Raw genomic sequence first — 16,788 nt, 5'->3', positions numbered from 1 at the left:
TCTCCGCGGGTGACACGGAAGAGGACGTCAATCAAAATGTGAATGCGGACCACGTGAGATATAAATCATACCCACAAAATACAAATGAACACACAAGTCAACTAAACTCAAACCGAATGTCCAGAGATTAGACAGGTCCACGTGCATGAGAGAGAGAGGGGGGGGGGTCTATGCCGTTTCCTTCGTGTCCTGATGTCTCCCTTCTATCCTGTTTGCAGAGACACGGTAAATGACCGGTCGCTGACCCCAAAACACACACACACACACACACAATTAGGAAGACGTAGAGAACGCAAATTGACCAGAGCGAGACCCAAACTGGACGGAGCAGCTGTGGCTTTGCGTTGCGAGGGTCCCACCTGGCTGAGGTAGTGGTACTCTTCAGGCTTCATCAGGTGAAAGGCTTCCCTCTCTTCGTCACTCGCTCCTGCCAGCAGGTAGTAGAACACGTGGTAGTTTCTGAAAAACCCGAAAACATTTCCACTCAAGGTTATTTACACTAAAAATGAAAGCGGTAGCAAATGCATTCAAAATATTAGCTATTAAAATGACCATTGTTTAAAAGAACGCTGTAGTCCAGACACATTACCAACAAAACAAACTGATTGGAGAAACCACGCAGCTAATTTTACATTCTTCCTACTACAAATGATATTGTAATTTAATGATAAACATTATCCCTTTCAGAATGTTCTAAGCTCCCAGTTATCAAGCCAAAAGTAGTTACAGTTAGAGGTGACCTCTCATGAACTGAGAAACCTGTGTGTTTCACCGGGACCGAACCCGCCCTCCAGCATGAAGCTAACGTCGCTAAAACACAAGCAAGAAGCTTAAAAAAAAGGAATCTTCATGGTTTGTTTGTGTGCGTTTGTTCGATTCTGTGCAATTTTTTCCCCTGAAAGCATCTCGCTGCGGCGTCAAGGTCAAAGGTCAAAAGTGTGCAGCAGCTGTGCGACCAGGCCGTAAACACACACACACATACACACAAGCTATTACTGTCCCGGAGTCAGCAATCCATCTCACTAAGAGGTGGCTAACAGTGTGGGGGGAGAGGGGGGGGGGAGGTTAACCCTCTCCTCGCCGTCCAGCCGGAGCAGCACATTAGCGTCGGCGCCGCTCGCAGCTCAACTCGCTCCACGGGCCGGACCTGGGGGGGTAGACTCTGAAAAACAGGCCCTCTGAGTTGTGCGTGCATTTGTATGGAGTAGGATGTGCTCACCGCTCGTTGTGCTCCTGATAGACCAGCCTGGACTTCTCCAGCAGGTATTTCTCCACATACGCTCTGGAAAGAAGAAGGTCACACCACACACACACACACACACACACACACACACACACGCACAAAGACACACACACACCATTGGCTAACGTTCATCCTTGTCTTTTTTTCATTTTTTCTTTAAAGGCTCGTTCCTCACCCTCTGACAGTCCCGCTCTCCTGGTAGTTCACCTGGATGAATTTGCCGAAGCGACTCGAGTTGTTATTGTGGGCCGTCTTTGCGTTCCCAAAAGCCTGCAAGGGGGGGGGGGGGGGGGGGAAGAGAGGAAAACGTGGTTGAGACAAATACAAAATGCATACGGGTCGAAGGTCAGCTTCTGAGGCGGCTTTAGGTGTGGATACTTTGTTTGTTTGAGGGCACACTGGATGGATGATTAATAACGTGGTATTAGGGTGGGGGGGGGGGGGGGAATGTGCGTTGATGAAAGCCAAAGTTTGAATGCAACAACGGGCCTCTGTATCTGCCCGATCCAACGAGAAGGATTTGATTTGCATCCCTCGTGCACCGAGGGCCGAGTCTCTCTGTCTCTATGAAGCACGCGGCGCCCGATTCCAACAACAGGCGACGGACCCGCCGTCCACTCACGACTCGCCGAGCTGAGCAAGTCATTAAAAGAGGGCCGACCGCCAGACCGTCAGACGAGACCTTTCACTGTTTGCTTGACATTTAGCTTTTTTTTTTTTTTTTTTTTTTTGGACCAGCAGGAAGCAGGATGTGAAAATACTAAAATACTGTGGGCTGATTTATGTCGAGGCACCGCGTGTTCCTCCACCTGGTCTGTGTAAAAGAGACCGGACGGACGCAAACACAGCCGACGGGTCTGCGCTCTCTCTAAGCTTTGGCAGGTTACGCGTCAGCGGCGATTAAAAAAAAAAAGTTGGAGTTTCCTTCCAACGTGCAAGGACGCAGGAACGCGCATGCAAAAGGAACGGAGATAAGTCGGCAGACGCAGCAGGTGCCAAAATGGAGACGCTATAGAATATCAAAAGAGACGAAGGACCATCTCCCGCTGTGTCCTCTCGCCAGCAGATCAATCTGCGGCTTTGTGTGCAGACGGCGCACAAACAACTGGACCGTCACCGCAACCCCGAAAAACGTTAGTACAGACAGCGACTCTCACCGCGTCGGTCACTCCGGCAACAACATTATTCTTGGCTTTCGGACCGCGGGACGGAGCCGAGAGGTGCGCTCTGGCTGTGGTGTGCCCCCCACCCGCCCCCGCCCCCCCCCCCGGGGGAGGAAGCCTGAGGTCAGACAGGGAGGACCTGAAGTGATCCTGTTAGTACACGACGAGTCAAAAAACAAGGAAGAGACGGTGGACAAGGTCATAGATGAGGAAAATACCTCCAGTAAGGGGGGGGGGGGGACACAGAAAGCTGCTTGATTTAACTCACAAAGGGATTTTCTTTCAGTAAGTCATCAATTTATTGGTGGATGTGGGGGTGGGGGGGGGGGGGGGGGGGGGGATTACTGGGTTGTGTTTGGAGGGCGTGTGACTGTACACAGAGAGGCGCTTTGTCTGACTTTCAAAGCCGCTTCTAAAGTGGAACGAGCCGCGGAAAACATCAGCATTCTTCTGACTCCAAAAGTCATTGAGTGGGGGGGAGGGTGGGAATTGTCACCAAATACATTGCATTCCGTTCCCCTTACGGCCCCCCCCTCCCGATTCAACGCTCATCGGTGGTTTCGCATCCTTCCCCCGAGCCCGTCGCCCGCGGCGACTCAGCGGCCACAGGACGCGGGTCAACAAGAAGAAGAACAAGAGAGAGAGAAGGGGGGGGTGGGGGGGGGGGGGGGGGGGGCACCCGGGTCCAACGCGCCTCGCGCTTGCGTCACGCCGTGTGTCGGGGGGCCCGACGACGGGCCTGACATCATAAAAGGTCACTCGGGGAAGTAATGGCGACAGGTCCCGACCGCGGCCATCGGTTCAAAGTTCATTCAAAAAAAGCCAAACTCACACAAGTCCACACTAAATTAAAAAAAAAAAAAAAGCTTTTCGTAACGTCGCACCAAATCCTGCCGGCCTTCAGCAGTTCTTGGTGTAGGTAGTCGTGGCTGCGCGAGCAGCTCTGATGGTCCAGTGAAGCCCGGCGTGCGGACGTCGCGCTCGACAGGTTGTGCAACTCTGACGAGATGCGTCACGCTAAAATGAAGCGGCGTGAAGCGGCTTTCAGGTTTTTCACAACTGTTGTTGTCGTCAAAAAAGAGAATTCCAGAATTCCACAGACACGTGTTGTTCTGGATCACTCTGTATGAACACGGATGTAACAACATGTGCTTAGCGTCAAAGATTACTTTTCTCACACTACAGCCCGACAAGAAAAAATAAACAAACGCATAACATCATCCCTTGAAATGATTTCAACCAATCCATGCAAACACTTCCCTATCCCAGAATATGCTGCCTGCAGCGGATCCTTTTCCTGCTATTTAATCACCTTCTGAACCAAATCGCTGCGTTATGATAAAAACAGTGTCGCAACAGGAACATTTTCTCGTTTTAATTAAATTAAACTGTTTGATTTGATTTAAAACAAGAACATATTTCTACTCTACTACCTAAAATATCTAGTTATAACATAAAAAAAGGGATCTTTCTTCAAAGTGTTCCCGCTAAGCTAACCGGCTAACAGTTAGCCTCTTATTCAACGGACGGATGAGAGGTGGTTTCAGTTTTCTTATCAAATAAAATGATATAAACGGCAGACAATTCTTTGGAAAAGCACATGAATCACTGGACCGCAGCTGACAAAAATATGTGTTTGTGAGAACGGAACAAGGAAAACCTAATTAGAAAAAGCAGAGGCCTTTTGATGAGAGAAAAGTTTTTTGGCCCCGATCGGAACGAGTCCTGAGCTTGTGAGAAGGAAGTGAGCATTAGTCACGGGGATGGAGATGAAAGCCCGACATAATAGAAAAAATAATCACAGATCTCCAGGAGTCCTCCACCATCGCAGACATCTCTCATGCAACGTGAACCTCGGGGAGTTGGAGAAGAACAGTGGAGCGGGTGCATTCCTACGCCACAAAAGCCCCCCCCCCCCCCCCCCCCCTCGGACTAAGAAAACCCTCAAAAATTAGCGATTCATTTCCCATGATGCCCCGTGAGCTGCAGACCCCCGTTTTTTTTTTTGTGAATCCTCAGAGGAGCCCTCGGGCTTCTCCTCCAGTGTGCCGAGCTGGAGAAGAGAGCGAAGGAAATGAAATAGACCACGAGCATATTTTGGATGAATCCATTTCCCGTGCTTTCCGATAATGATCTGAACAGCACAGACGGACTGAAGTCCACATAACCTCGTCCTTCAGAGGGAGATCTCGACATTCCCGATGATCACTGTTCCCAGCAGCGTGCCATTGAATATTCAGGAGCGCGGCGGCTAATTGGTTATTTATGAAGCCGGAGGGCAGAAGGCCATCCTCAATCTGCAGTGGAAGTGTGTTAATTATTCACAGAAACGTTTGGACAAAAGCTGATTTGAGGGGGGGGGGGGGGGACCTCGAGGAGGCGAATGGGTGAAGCGCCTGAAAACGGGAGTCAGATTACAGCGTCTTTGGAGTGTTTGACGGCGACAGAGAACGAGCAGAAGAAGAAGAAGAAGCATAATGAAAATGTTCATCACAAACTAAACAGGAAGAGCGTGAGACAGAGACCCCCGGAGACCACCGGCTCACAACAATAACAGCTCTGTTGCGCGCGCACACACACACACACACACACACAATCTGCACACACACACACACACAATCTGCACATACACACAATCTGCTCAAATAAATAGACAAGTCAGACTAGCGTAGCGCTCACTGATATCGATGACACTTTGGAATAAAATAATCAACGATCGTTTCTGCGGCTGCTTCAGTCAGTTAAAATAACATCTAAACAGAAGTTTCAACTTTTTAAATTTGTATTTCTTTATACTTCCAGTTTAATCTTGGGGATTATAGATTATGGGTAGATTGCAATGAAGTACCCGCGAAATATCAACAATCACAGAAACAACGTTAAAAAAAGGTACAGCTCACAGACGAACAATTAAAAGTCGTGTGTGTGTGTGTGTCTTCGTGTGTGTGTGTGTGGCTAAAATAAGAGGCGGGGCTTCCCGGGCAGAGTGTGGCCTCACATGGGAAAAGGAGGCACTGGGCCTTTCCCAGTCCAAAGAGCTAAAGCGCACACGTACGCGTTGTCACTTGTTCAAGGAGAACGAGCCAATCGAGGTTTGCCACCTCGCAAAAGTGGAGCTCTGCCGTAAAAAACACTAAAAAGGTCGACGTCTGGGGTCCGAGTCAGAGGGCGAACGTCTCCCAGCTTGAGAGCGGAAACCAAAAAGGCCTCGTTGTGTAAATTCAAATCACAACTCTATGGAGGCGGGTCGGCGCTTCTCCTCCTCCTTCGAGACGCCTCTGACGACGCGTCACCTCTCACACGGAGTCACATGGAGTCTACCTCGTTGTTCCTGCTCCTTTCTGCCCCTGCGACGGCCTCAACAAGAAGCCAAGCGTCTTCATCGGGGCTTAACCTTTGACCCCCCCCCCCCCCCCCGGGGCGTCACGCACCACGAGCGCTCGCTTTGTGAAGCGCGAGGGGTCAGAAAGAGGTGTGAAGAGGAAATGCAGATCAGAGAAACTGTTCACTTTATCCTCAAATCGGCCTTTTATGTTACGTGCTGGTTATTTAGTGTCTTTGTTTGAAAAGCACAGCACTGTGGGAGCGTAGTGAAGAAATGCCCAGCAGCAGTTTTCTCTTTGAGACAAAAAGGTAAAATATTGACAACAGAAGGGACACGTTCCAATGAATTTACCTTGTAGGGATTAGTTTACATCAATATCTGGTATTTGTGCCTTTTGACTCGACATATTAACCTGCACTTAAACAAATAGACACTAAAGATCTTAAACAGCAGCGAACCATGGTTCTGGTTTTTATAACGAGGGCAAAAAGAGCCCCTGGAACCATAAAACATACAGGACATAAACCTTCAGGCGGAGCAAGTCGACTGTTGGTTTTCCGTTCTTTAAATCTTGAAACACGAACGAACCCCAAACAGATATCTCAGATTCTTCCAGCCCTCCGGATGAAGCAACGCAACACGGGTTCCCCCCCCCCCCGAGCAACAAAAAGTAAACAGACGCCAGCTCCGCGGTTTCCATTCACATTCACATCATTCCTGTCACACGCTTCACGCACGCGTGTCCTTTCAATCCGAACCACCCGTGAAAAGGTTTGACAAAAGGCACCAGAGTGTCTGAAGCTGAGCTTCACACTTACGCAATGTGTTAAATGTACACGAGACACTGATACGGAAGTATGATTTTTTTTTTTTTTTTTTTTTTTTTTACATTTCGATGCTGAAAGCCAGGCGATAAATCGCAGCCTCCTGATTACAACATGGATCACATGTCCTTTTAAGGGTCACAAAGGTCAGACGCAGGACAAACAGATGGGCTTCATCGGACCGACTATATGCAGCATTTGGGGGTTTTTTTTTTTACCAACAGTAGGAGTCGTTGCTTTCAGTCACTCCACCAACGACTGGAGACAGAGGAGCGGATTGTTGACAACGAGCCCCCCCCCCCCCCCCCGTGACCAAATACCACACGCACCACAAATAGAGGTTTCCTTCATCGTTTACAACAGCAAACTGAATATTATTCAGATTTGGACCTTTGAAGATTCCCCCTGGGACATTTCATTCCCTTTTGAAGCCGTTTTGTTGTTGCTTGTCAAAACAAAAATGATTAGATCAGTTTAGTGTATAACTCGTTCTGTACGCACACTTTTTATATCCTTATATTTTCATATTCATTATGGATCACAACTGAACCTCATCCACACACACACACGGGTTCTCAGCCCTGAGCCTGAATCTGTGCCAGCTCAATGCAGCACTGCACACACGGGTGTGGCCTCTCCAAAGGGCTCTCCATCCACCCCCCAGAATGTGACACTGTCTGAATGGTTACGGCGTCCGACCGACCGACCGACCGACCGAAGCGCCGCATGCACCTGCTGCGTCGGCCGATGGGCTCCATCGACCCGTTAAGCGTCACGACCTCTGAGCCCTCGAGAGAGCTTCCCCCGAAGAAGCATCCGAGGGAAACCGCGGCCCTTCGTTCATAACAACTATCCGTTTTTTAAGGGAGCTTTTCACCGTGGGCCTCTGGTGATGTCATCGCTTCCGCAGAGAAATACCTTTAAAGCGTCCTTCTCCCCCAGCGCGTCTGTTTGAGCGGCCGGGCTGGAATCCGAGCGAACCAGTTTTTTTCCTCACAAGGTTTGATTTGTGTAGGAAATCTGGGAACTTTATTTTATGTTAACGCTCTGTCTCACTACTCTTGTATTCCTGCTAGTTTATGTATATCAGATCACTGAATTGTTTATTTTGTCACATTTTTTGCACTTGAGGCCTTTTTCCTCCGCAGCTGCGGCGGACTGTAAACACTGCACTAACATTTTTAAGTCCCTCGAACACAAACTCTTGGACTAATGCGTTAAAGTCGCACTAAAAAGTACAGGTAACTTAACGTCCTTCCCGCTTAAAAGAAACAAAAACGAAGTGGTCGCGCCTGAAGCAGAATCCGCGGCGTTCCTGCGGAGTGACCCGAGTCAATTTGCTTCCTTGTTTAGGATGTGTTTGACAAGCGCTGAGTAAATGTGCTCTGCCATTAGGGAAATAGGCCTATCTCCAAGAGCAAACACCAATCCCACTCACTCCAGAAGCCTGTGTCAATATGCTTTTTTGCTTTGCTTCGATAACCCGCTCCAGGGGGGGGGACAAAGAGACCGCGCGAGACCCTCCGAGGCGTGACATGTCACGACCAAGAGGACGGATCCATCCTTTGGACACACACACACACACACACACACACACCTTTTCTCTACTCTGTCCGACACTGTTTTTAATCACAAAGTATAAACAGAGATTATCATGAATCAACCAGGGTGAAAAAGTACAAATACAACAAACTATTGGCTGCAGGAGAGGTTTGAACGAGCAAAGCAAACAATAAAAGCATTTTCCCCTTAAAACACCTCCTACGCTGCGTGCTGCACACACACACGCACACACACACACACACACACGCGTGTGTGTTTTGTGCAGGTGTGTCTTTGGGGCCTGGAGTCATGGAGCAGGTACTTTGGACCGGTACCGTGCATCAGCGCTCACGATAGCTCAACACGCGCCGCAAAAAACTTTCAGCACAATGAGATGTCTCAACGTTTCCTGCGTGAAAAATGGCTGTTTTTGCTGTTATTCCAGAGTAAACGTTCCTCTCATCGGCCAGAGAAAGGAAAAAAAAAAAAAGGAGGCAAAACAGTCCAGACATCAGCAGAAAGAAAGGAAATGTGGGAGGAGCTGGAAGAAGCTCCCCCAAAATCTGGCCACCATACAGCGGACTGGAATGTAACAGTGAGTGGGAGCGAGGGCTGGAAACACGGAGTCAGGGAAGGGAACTGGCAGGAATTATCTATCCCAGTTCTCAACTTCACCTTGAATTTCAAGCCTCTGGGGTATTAGCTTTAATATCCATTCATTAAATGATTCTGAAGTTTACGATGACCTTCTTCTTCTTCTTCTTCTAGCCTGTGAATCGTTTTCCGGTGAATTGATCAGCTGCTTATTCCAAAAAGATATCGTCACTAAATTGGGGACGAATGTTGATAAAGGGGTTCCCGCCTCCCAAGACGAAGTCCTCAAACGTCCTTTTCACCCGCAGCTCAAATGTCTGCGGTGGTAGAAGACGTGATTTGTTTTGTTGCAGTGATTCGATCGCATGGCCTCAAACTTTATGGACTAAATGATTCATCGGCTCGTGAAGATGAAAGTAATTGTTAGTTATGGCGCCCCCCCCCCCCCCCGAAGCGTGTGCTTCAGAAACTCTAGACACAGAAACAGATGTGTAATTCAATTTAACTCTGGAAGCGGGTAAATATATAGACTTGTTTTCCCTGTAACGTAACGCCGACGTTCAGGGAACGATGAAGCTGAAAGTGGCCTCGGGGCAGCCACAAAAAAAAACGTAATCCTTCTTCTTCAACTATTTGTATTCTCAACATCGGACGACATTATGCTCAAACTGACTGCGCAACGCTGTTTGATAATTGTTGTAAAGTGTAAAACAGACACAGGTTTTTGGGGACGGTTGTTGCTGCAGATTCAGGGGATTGTCGTCGGTGCCTTTCGAGCGACCCTCTTTCACATCGCGATTTAACAACAATAAGTGCATTAGCGGAAGTTTAAAAAGGGACAGTTTACTGCAAATCCTGCCCTTACCTACAGGGCTTTTTATTCATTCAGATTGGGTTCTTGGGATTTGTTAAATTTGAGAGATTTTGACCTCAGTGACCTCAGCTTTCCTCTCAAAAACATAAATCAGTTAAGCAGCTTCACGTGCAACACATTTTCTTTCTGCCCAACTACACACGTATCACCACGCATTTATTCTCCCTTCTTATACTCTTCTGCTAGCTCACCTGGGATCAATGGCCTACCCGACACCACTTAAGGTGAGCACGAGGCGATGCACCCTTCTTCCTTCGGGTCATAAGGCCGCTGGGTTCAGACCCGTCAACGGTGTTGAAAGCTCTCGCTTTTTTTTTTTTTTTACGAGAAATACAGCACATGCAAGGGGTGAAGTGCATGAGCTGCAGGTGACCTCTGACTTGAGCTGACAGAAGAATGTGTGTGTGTGTGTGTGTGTGTGGTGACCTCTCGTTCTTTAGACAGCACCCAGGTCAACGCGCTCTGGACAGACGTGTTGCAGTAAAGTCAAAAACAGGTGGTTCCCGTCCCGTAGGCCGCGTGTCGGCCGTCGCCGTGCTGACCAGGTGAGGGGAGGGGAGTGACTTAGCACAATGGCTACGCTCAGGCTGAACCACGTGGTCGGAGCAGAAAAAGGAGGTCAATCCTATTAGTCGTATCGGAGGCGCACAAACATGGGGGAGCCATCCAATCCGGTGGCAGTCCCAGAATATCCGTCCCCTTACAGTCCTCTGTGGTGCCACGCATCAATTATTGCCTTTCAGCAGCCTTTAAAAGCGTCAGAAAACACCTGACAAGACAAACAGGTGAACTTTGATATGAATTGTCTGTAATTGAGTGGTTAATTATCGAATCTGAAAGCTGGCATGCAGGGTGTTGCATATCCTCGAGGCGGAACATTCTTTTCCTTCCGAATGAAATTGTTCGTATCGGCTGGCTCGAAATCAGTCGAACAGAATAAAAAACAAAGGAGGATTTCGTGTTAACAAAAGGGGTTTCGGGACAGAGGATGTCGCATGTGTACAGACGGTAAAGCCCTCTGAGGCAAATTAGTCGTTTGCTATTTTGGGCTTTACGAAATAAAATGAATAGGCTTGAATGCACCGCGCAGCCGCAGATTAGCGTCTGCTGCATTCGCCAGCGATGCGTGTCACCCACTTGCTTCGTCCTACATGCAACAAGCACAAGAGGCAGAAACTAAACGGATTCATCCGAGGTTTCTAAAAGTCGAAAACCAAGATCGGGATCCAGACCAAAATAGCAAGATAAAATACTCCATAGGTAGCAGCTACATGTGCACATACGTGTAGGTCTTCACAAGCTCAAATTCATAAGCTTTCTGTGAGGCCGTTCACTCCCGTCCGTCCAGACAGTAGAGGCGTAACATCGTTGCCGTGACAACGAGACGCTAGCAGAAGTCTGGTAAGTGGACTACACGTTCATAATTTGTGACATCGGCCTGCGTAAGTACGACAAACTTCACTTGACTAAGTGTCCTATGAATGCAAATGTCAAAGAAATTTAGGCAATTGGGTTAGTTGCTTTCCCCAGAGAGCTTGAAAAGTGTAACATTACTTGTTTTGAGTGATGGGTGAAGGGAAATGAGTGGGTCATGATCCCGTCATGGTCCTTTAACGAATGAAGTACGAGTGGATTTGTCTGTAAAGTGCTGCGGTTAAAAAGCTTCATGATAGAAGCAGAGGAGCATCTCCAGTCCACAATCACTGCGCAGCCTCCTCGGAGCTATTACTGGGGGGGGGCCGCTAACGAGTCAAAACGGGCATCTGAGACGTATTCTTAGAAGCGCCACTTATCTTGGTCGCTGCGATGGGCGAGTGGCGATGGACCCGGCGCTATCACAGCCGTGGGCCGAACACAGGAAAGAGAGTAATTGCTTTTCCATTTCCTGCGGTGATAAAGTGACACCGCGGGGTACAAAAGACACATCTTATCTCTGCCGAAAACATCCAGGTCCAGAAGAGACAACTTTCCTCAACTTGGCACCAAAAAAAAAAAAAAAAAAACGACAAGCGGAAAATGACCAGAGCAGCACCGCGGTGAACTTTTCCATCGCTCATGTTCTCTGCTCCCTTCCAGATGTGTCCTCCTTTCACATTCTGTTTTATTACAGCACATCTGGGTACAGGAGAAGCACAAGGTGACCGAACCCCACGCACGCAACACATGGGAAAGAAAAAGGTCACCTTATTGGTTCTAGAAGAAATGTATAAAAAAACGTACTTATCCTTTTAATGGATTTAAAATGTTTGAATGTCAGACAGCAGTCGTTTGTGTAAAAATGCATCAAAGGAAGAGTCGGTTGTTTACGCTGCTGCAGAAGGGAGGTTTTTTAAAACCAGCGCCGAACATCCGCTGCCACACAAAATCAGAGTTTCAAAGGAAGAACAGGAGGGGAGGGGGTGGGGGGGGAGGGGGGGGGGCAACATCTGGCCAGCTGCAGATGAACCAAGTGACGCAAAGAAAAGCAGATTGCAAATCAAATTCTGTGGAATTAGTTTACAGAAGTGAAATGAGGACGAGGGTTTTGAATTTGGCGTATTTTACATCCGTCTTTCGTCCAGCCAGCTGTCAAAAAAACTAAAATCGTTTAAACTGTTTCCACGTTTAGCAAAATAGGAAAACATTTCACAATCGAGGACACGAAACCTGTGAATTTGACTCAAAAGATGAAGCAGTTCTTAAAATCGTTGGACTGGTTCAGGTTCTCAGGCCACTGACAACAGAGTCGTGTGTGTGTGTGTGTGTGTGTGTGTGTGTGTCGCAGATTCATTTAGTTCAAACGGCGAGGCGAGCGCACAATGAGGCCTTCTCCACCCGTCTCTTTTGACACACTGCTGCAGGTGTGGTCAGGCCAGTAAGGCAGCTGGTCCAGTGTGTGTGTGTGTCTGTGTGTTGCTGACCAGGCACCTGCAAACTCAGGCGTTCCCCGGCATAAATAAAGAGCCTGTGAGGGGACACAAACGGGCACATTGTCGTGCGGCCGCGGACATCTGCTGCTGAAGACCGACTCGTTGGCTAAAAAAAACCCTGCGATGAGAGACGCAGCGGGGACCAGGCGACGCATCCTGTGAGAGGAAAGTTAGTGGCGTGGACTCAACACTGTGAAGAGTTACTCTGACTATTGGACAGATGAATCGTTGTTTAGTGCATAAAACTGATCGTTTTATGCACTAAACAACGATTCATCTGTCCAAATGTGTTCCGTTTTGTTCCAATCGAAATCACAGAAACAGTGATGTCATTGAAACCATGACGACAGCGGCTTCTACGACGAATTGCGGGAGGAAAGTTTAAAATCAAACTTCTGCTGAAGAAGCGAGACCAATCACTCCGGCACCGCTTTTCGGTACTGACGCCGCAGGGGTCCCCTCCGTGACCTCTGACCTCAAGCTGTTGGCGGCCCGGAAGGCGAGGAGCTCAAATCCGGCTCCGCTGTGCGGCGGCGGCATGAACACAAAACAGCCGGCGCTGTTGGTTGGCATCCTGCTTCCCCTTCCGCTGGAGCTAAACGCCAAATCGTTACAACCTCGAACGAATGAGGACGAGACCGATATGACAGACTTTATGGATCCGTGTATGAAGACAAGGCGGCTGATGTTTCGTGGGACCAGCGTCCTCTACAGATCAAGCGTTCCCTCCATCCTCCCCACGAGCAAACCCGCTCCAAACATATGGCTTAATGATCCGTAATCCTCACACCATGCCGAGGAGGGCGGGGGGAGGAGGGGGGGGGGCTCGACGCCGTTCTTCATTCCACTCTTTATCCTGGTTTCAACCTCAGTAAAAAAAAAAAAAGTAAAAAAACACACACCCCGCCCGCCGATCTCTCTCTACTCTGCAGGAAAACAACACTTTTAGGGCCGCAGTGGATCTAGCAGTAAAACACACTTAATCCTACTCAGCTCAGTCAGTGGGGGCTCTGGAGAAGATGGTATTAAATGTGTGTGTGTGTGTGTGTGTGTGTGTGTGTGCGTTTCCGCGTCAGGGTGCACGGAGGCGGCGAGGGAGGGGCTGCGAGGTGAAAACCGGGCCTGTTGTCTCCGTTGGCCGTGAACCAGGGAGGAGAACAACAACAACAACAGGAGCTCCACGGCTCACCGGAGCCGGCGAGGCCTCGGGCTCCTCCGCGGGCACCAGGTGTAACACACAAAAAAAAAAAAAAAAAAGAAGTGGCACGGACACATTAACGACGGCATCAAGAGAGCGAATCCTCAGGCCTTTGATGGAACTGGCTGCTGGCGACGGGTTTCTGCCACGTGATGAAAACGAGTCCGACAGCGACTCTCCTCGAGGCCGTTTTGGCTCCTGAGAAAACATCTGGACATTTAGCTGCAGGATGTTTGTCGTTCTTCACCAGCTTTGTTTGTCTGATGTTTGATGGCGTGCAGATGGAATCAGAGCGGGGAGGGAGGGAGGGTTAGGAGGGAGGGGGGGACTTCTGAGAGGCACATCTGTGAGATACAGTAAATGTGCAGATTATAAAAGCAGAACTTGGGTTTACTTACAGCATCCGTTGTCTTGATTAATTCATGACTAGTTTAGTTTATAAGAATGTCAGAAAATGGCATTTACCAGATCCCGAGGTGATGTCATTAGATACCTTTTGTTTTTGACCACCAGTCCGAAAACTATTTAAATATTTCAGAAAATGGTTGTCCAGCTGGATCCTATTTTTGCCATAATAAGAGAAAAAAAAAAAACTATTTCTGGAAATAAACTCAAAATAAAAACCCGCCAGTTAGGAATTTAGTTCATTTTATGGGATTTCTGCATTATGGCTGATTGCTTTGGAGAACTCGATTTATTGCAGGTTTAAGCATCACTAGGAAAGTGGAGCCAGAGTGGAGTTAATGTGTTTGGTTCACTTTGCCATAACGTCAGTATGATCACCCAGACAATTCTTCTGCAAGACCGAGCTGAGCTCCTGCACTAATGCCCAGTGACGCCTCCTCTCCAGGAAAGCAGATCCTAATGATGCAGCGTCACAGTGAGCGGCGCGCCCCCCCCCCCCCCTGCCCCCCCCGGCCTCCTGATCCAGAGGGAGACCAGAAGACAGCTGAGCTCATATTAGGACGCCACTCGGCTCACATGTATAAACAAATGGCCGCTCTCGCTCTGAGCCGTGCATTGGTAGCGAAACAAAATGAAAATTTCTAATTTGATGTATTTTTGCATGTAGATGGTCGTAGGTGTAGATGTCGTGGTCATGTTAACCACCTCTGCAGCATTTTAACACACACATCTGCCATTATCAAACCTCCTTTCTCCATCATTCTTAAATGTCAGGAAGCTGCCTGGGAACCCAAAAGCCTCCACATGACATTTGGTGGTAGTTAAACACAAGATGATGACCATAGTACACTGAAACTACACATGAATAAAGCACAGCAAGGATCCATGGCTACACTACACAGCATTCCCCTTCTCCTCTATCGAGCTACAAGGCAGCACGTGTTTGGCCTGCGTAGAGCTAAAGGCGAGAGACAAGACGAACGATTATGTAGCGAACACAGTAAAGGCATCTGAATGGGGGGAGGGATCATAAACAAGTCCAATCTGTTTAATCTGGGAGCTTGTTTCACCACTTTTGACCCTTTCACAGTGTGTTTTTGCAGTTCATTGCAACCTAAAATGTCTTAATCGGCACCAGGTTTCACTTGGTTTCAACCTGTAGCGTCACATTTTTCTCGCCTTTCTCGCTCAGGGAAATTCCGCTTCCCCTGATTTCCATCATGTTGAGTTTCAAACAGTCAGCCATGCGGAATCATGATTGGCACAGTTTTCATTGGATTTGCTCCCCTGTGTCATTTGTCCGTCTCTACCGCGTAGACGTTTATCTAGTTTTAAAACGACATGACGAGTCTTTTGTGCTTCTATTATACTTGTCGCTGCATTCATTACTACACTCCAGGCCCGATGTTGACATGGACACAAAAGGAGACAGAGGTTTTTCCAAACTATTTCACACAGTAGATTCCAGCGTGCAGTAGTCACAGGAATTTAAAGCTTAATGTCAATTTCAGTCAGATCTGGAACACCAGCGTGAGGAATGACGGGCCGCAAGATAAGCACTAAACCAACATCAGGTGAAGCGGTTTTTTTTTCTTCATATTTCACGTGTTCTTTTCCGCAGAGTGAACTCGGGACCGAAAGGCGACGAGTGAAACACCTCCAGACGTTCTCCATTTAAAAAAAAAAAAAAAAAAAAAAAGCCAAAGGCTCTGGCAAAGCGGCATCCTCCATCAGGACTCTGCACCCGACAGTCGGCGGGAAAACGACGGTCTGCTTTGCTAAAGGACTGCTGTCTTGATGGCTGAACGCTATCAGTGGTCCTTGATAACCGGGAAGTGGGCGGGAAAAGGAGTGTGCTAAATTAAACCCAAACAACACGGCAATTCAGGAAGGACTAAAAGAAAAAAGGGAAAATGTATCCAGGAAAAGAATTACACTTGAGCCAGTAACTGCTCTGACTTCATGGTGTCCAGTCAAAACCTGGCTACGCCCACCATTAAAAACTATTTATTTAATGTCTTTTCCAGCCAATTAACTTCCCAAACCATCAAACGGGGCCCATTGATCGGATCCGGGATTTGGAGATCATGGAAAACATAAACCCGAGTCGATGGAAATAGAAATAGCCATCACATGAAAGAGGAAGGACATTTAGTCACTTGAAGTCTGTAGGAAGTAGCTTCCTAAAGCAGCAGGATTAGATCGTTCTATCCATCTCAATTGTCTACCTTGTCAAAACGAGGCACCTAACATTACCCATGATGCAACTTGTGTGTTGACAGTCGGAAACACATTTCTTTGATTGATTCTCAGACCAAACTTAAGGGGACCTACAAGATCCTGACAATTGCAGATTAATTAAAGAAATCCACAGAATGTTAACAACGTCATATATGATTCCTCCTGTGCAGCCGGTCTACTGAGCTACACAGAAACTAAGTTTTCCTACAAGTTCACGCTGGGCGTCGTTCCTCCTCCTCTGTCCCTCTGAAGTAGCTCGGTAATTCCAGCCTTGGCATCAGTCACCAGCGGGCCGAGACGCAATCTCACTGTGCAAACAATTAAAGGCTGCTCCTCTGCTCTCAAAACCTACTCGCTCGTGTTGCGGCCCTGAGGATTAACCCAAGACGCTTACTCATTAACCCCCGCGGAGACACACCAGTGAATGGCATTCCATCAGAGCGGTGTTTGCTAAAACCCGAGGCAATGAC

The 16,788-nt window shown here is 48.1% G+C and overlaps 1 protein-coding gene across 14 annotated transcripts in view; it reads right to left on the bottom strand.

The window, feature by feature from the left end:
* The window catches only part of myo9aa (myosin IXAa), a 65,978-nt gene that overhangs the window by 31,292 nt on the left and 17,898 nt on the right, over positions 1-16,788 (bottom strand). For all 14 annotated transcript variants that reach the window (XM_037449592.2, XM_037449634.2, XM_037449575.2 and 11 more), the window contains exons 3-5: positions 1,419-1,513; positions 1,220-1,282; positions 360-459 (exon numbers count right to left, since the gene is read on the bottom strand). In XM_037449592.2, the coding sequence (XP_037305489.2) occupies positions 360-459; positions 1,220-1,282; positions 1,419-1,513 (258 nt within the window). The remainder of the gene's footprint in view (positions 1-359; positions 460-1,219; positions 1,283-1,418; positions 1,514-16,788) is intronic.

This window comes from Pungitius pungitius, chromosome 4 (assembly GCF_949316345.1).
Source record: "Pungitius pungitius chromosome 4, fPunPun2.1, whole genome shotgun sequence".
NCBI lineage: Eukaryota > Metazoa > Chordata > Actinopteri > Perciformes > Gasterosteidae > Pungitius > Pungitius pungitius.
The sequence above is the reverse complement of the archived record's forward strand: the minus strand, read 5'-3'. Positions and strand labels throughout refer to the sequence as shown.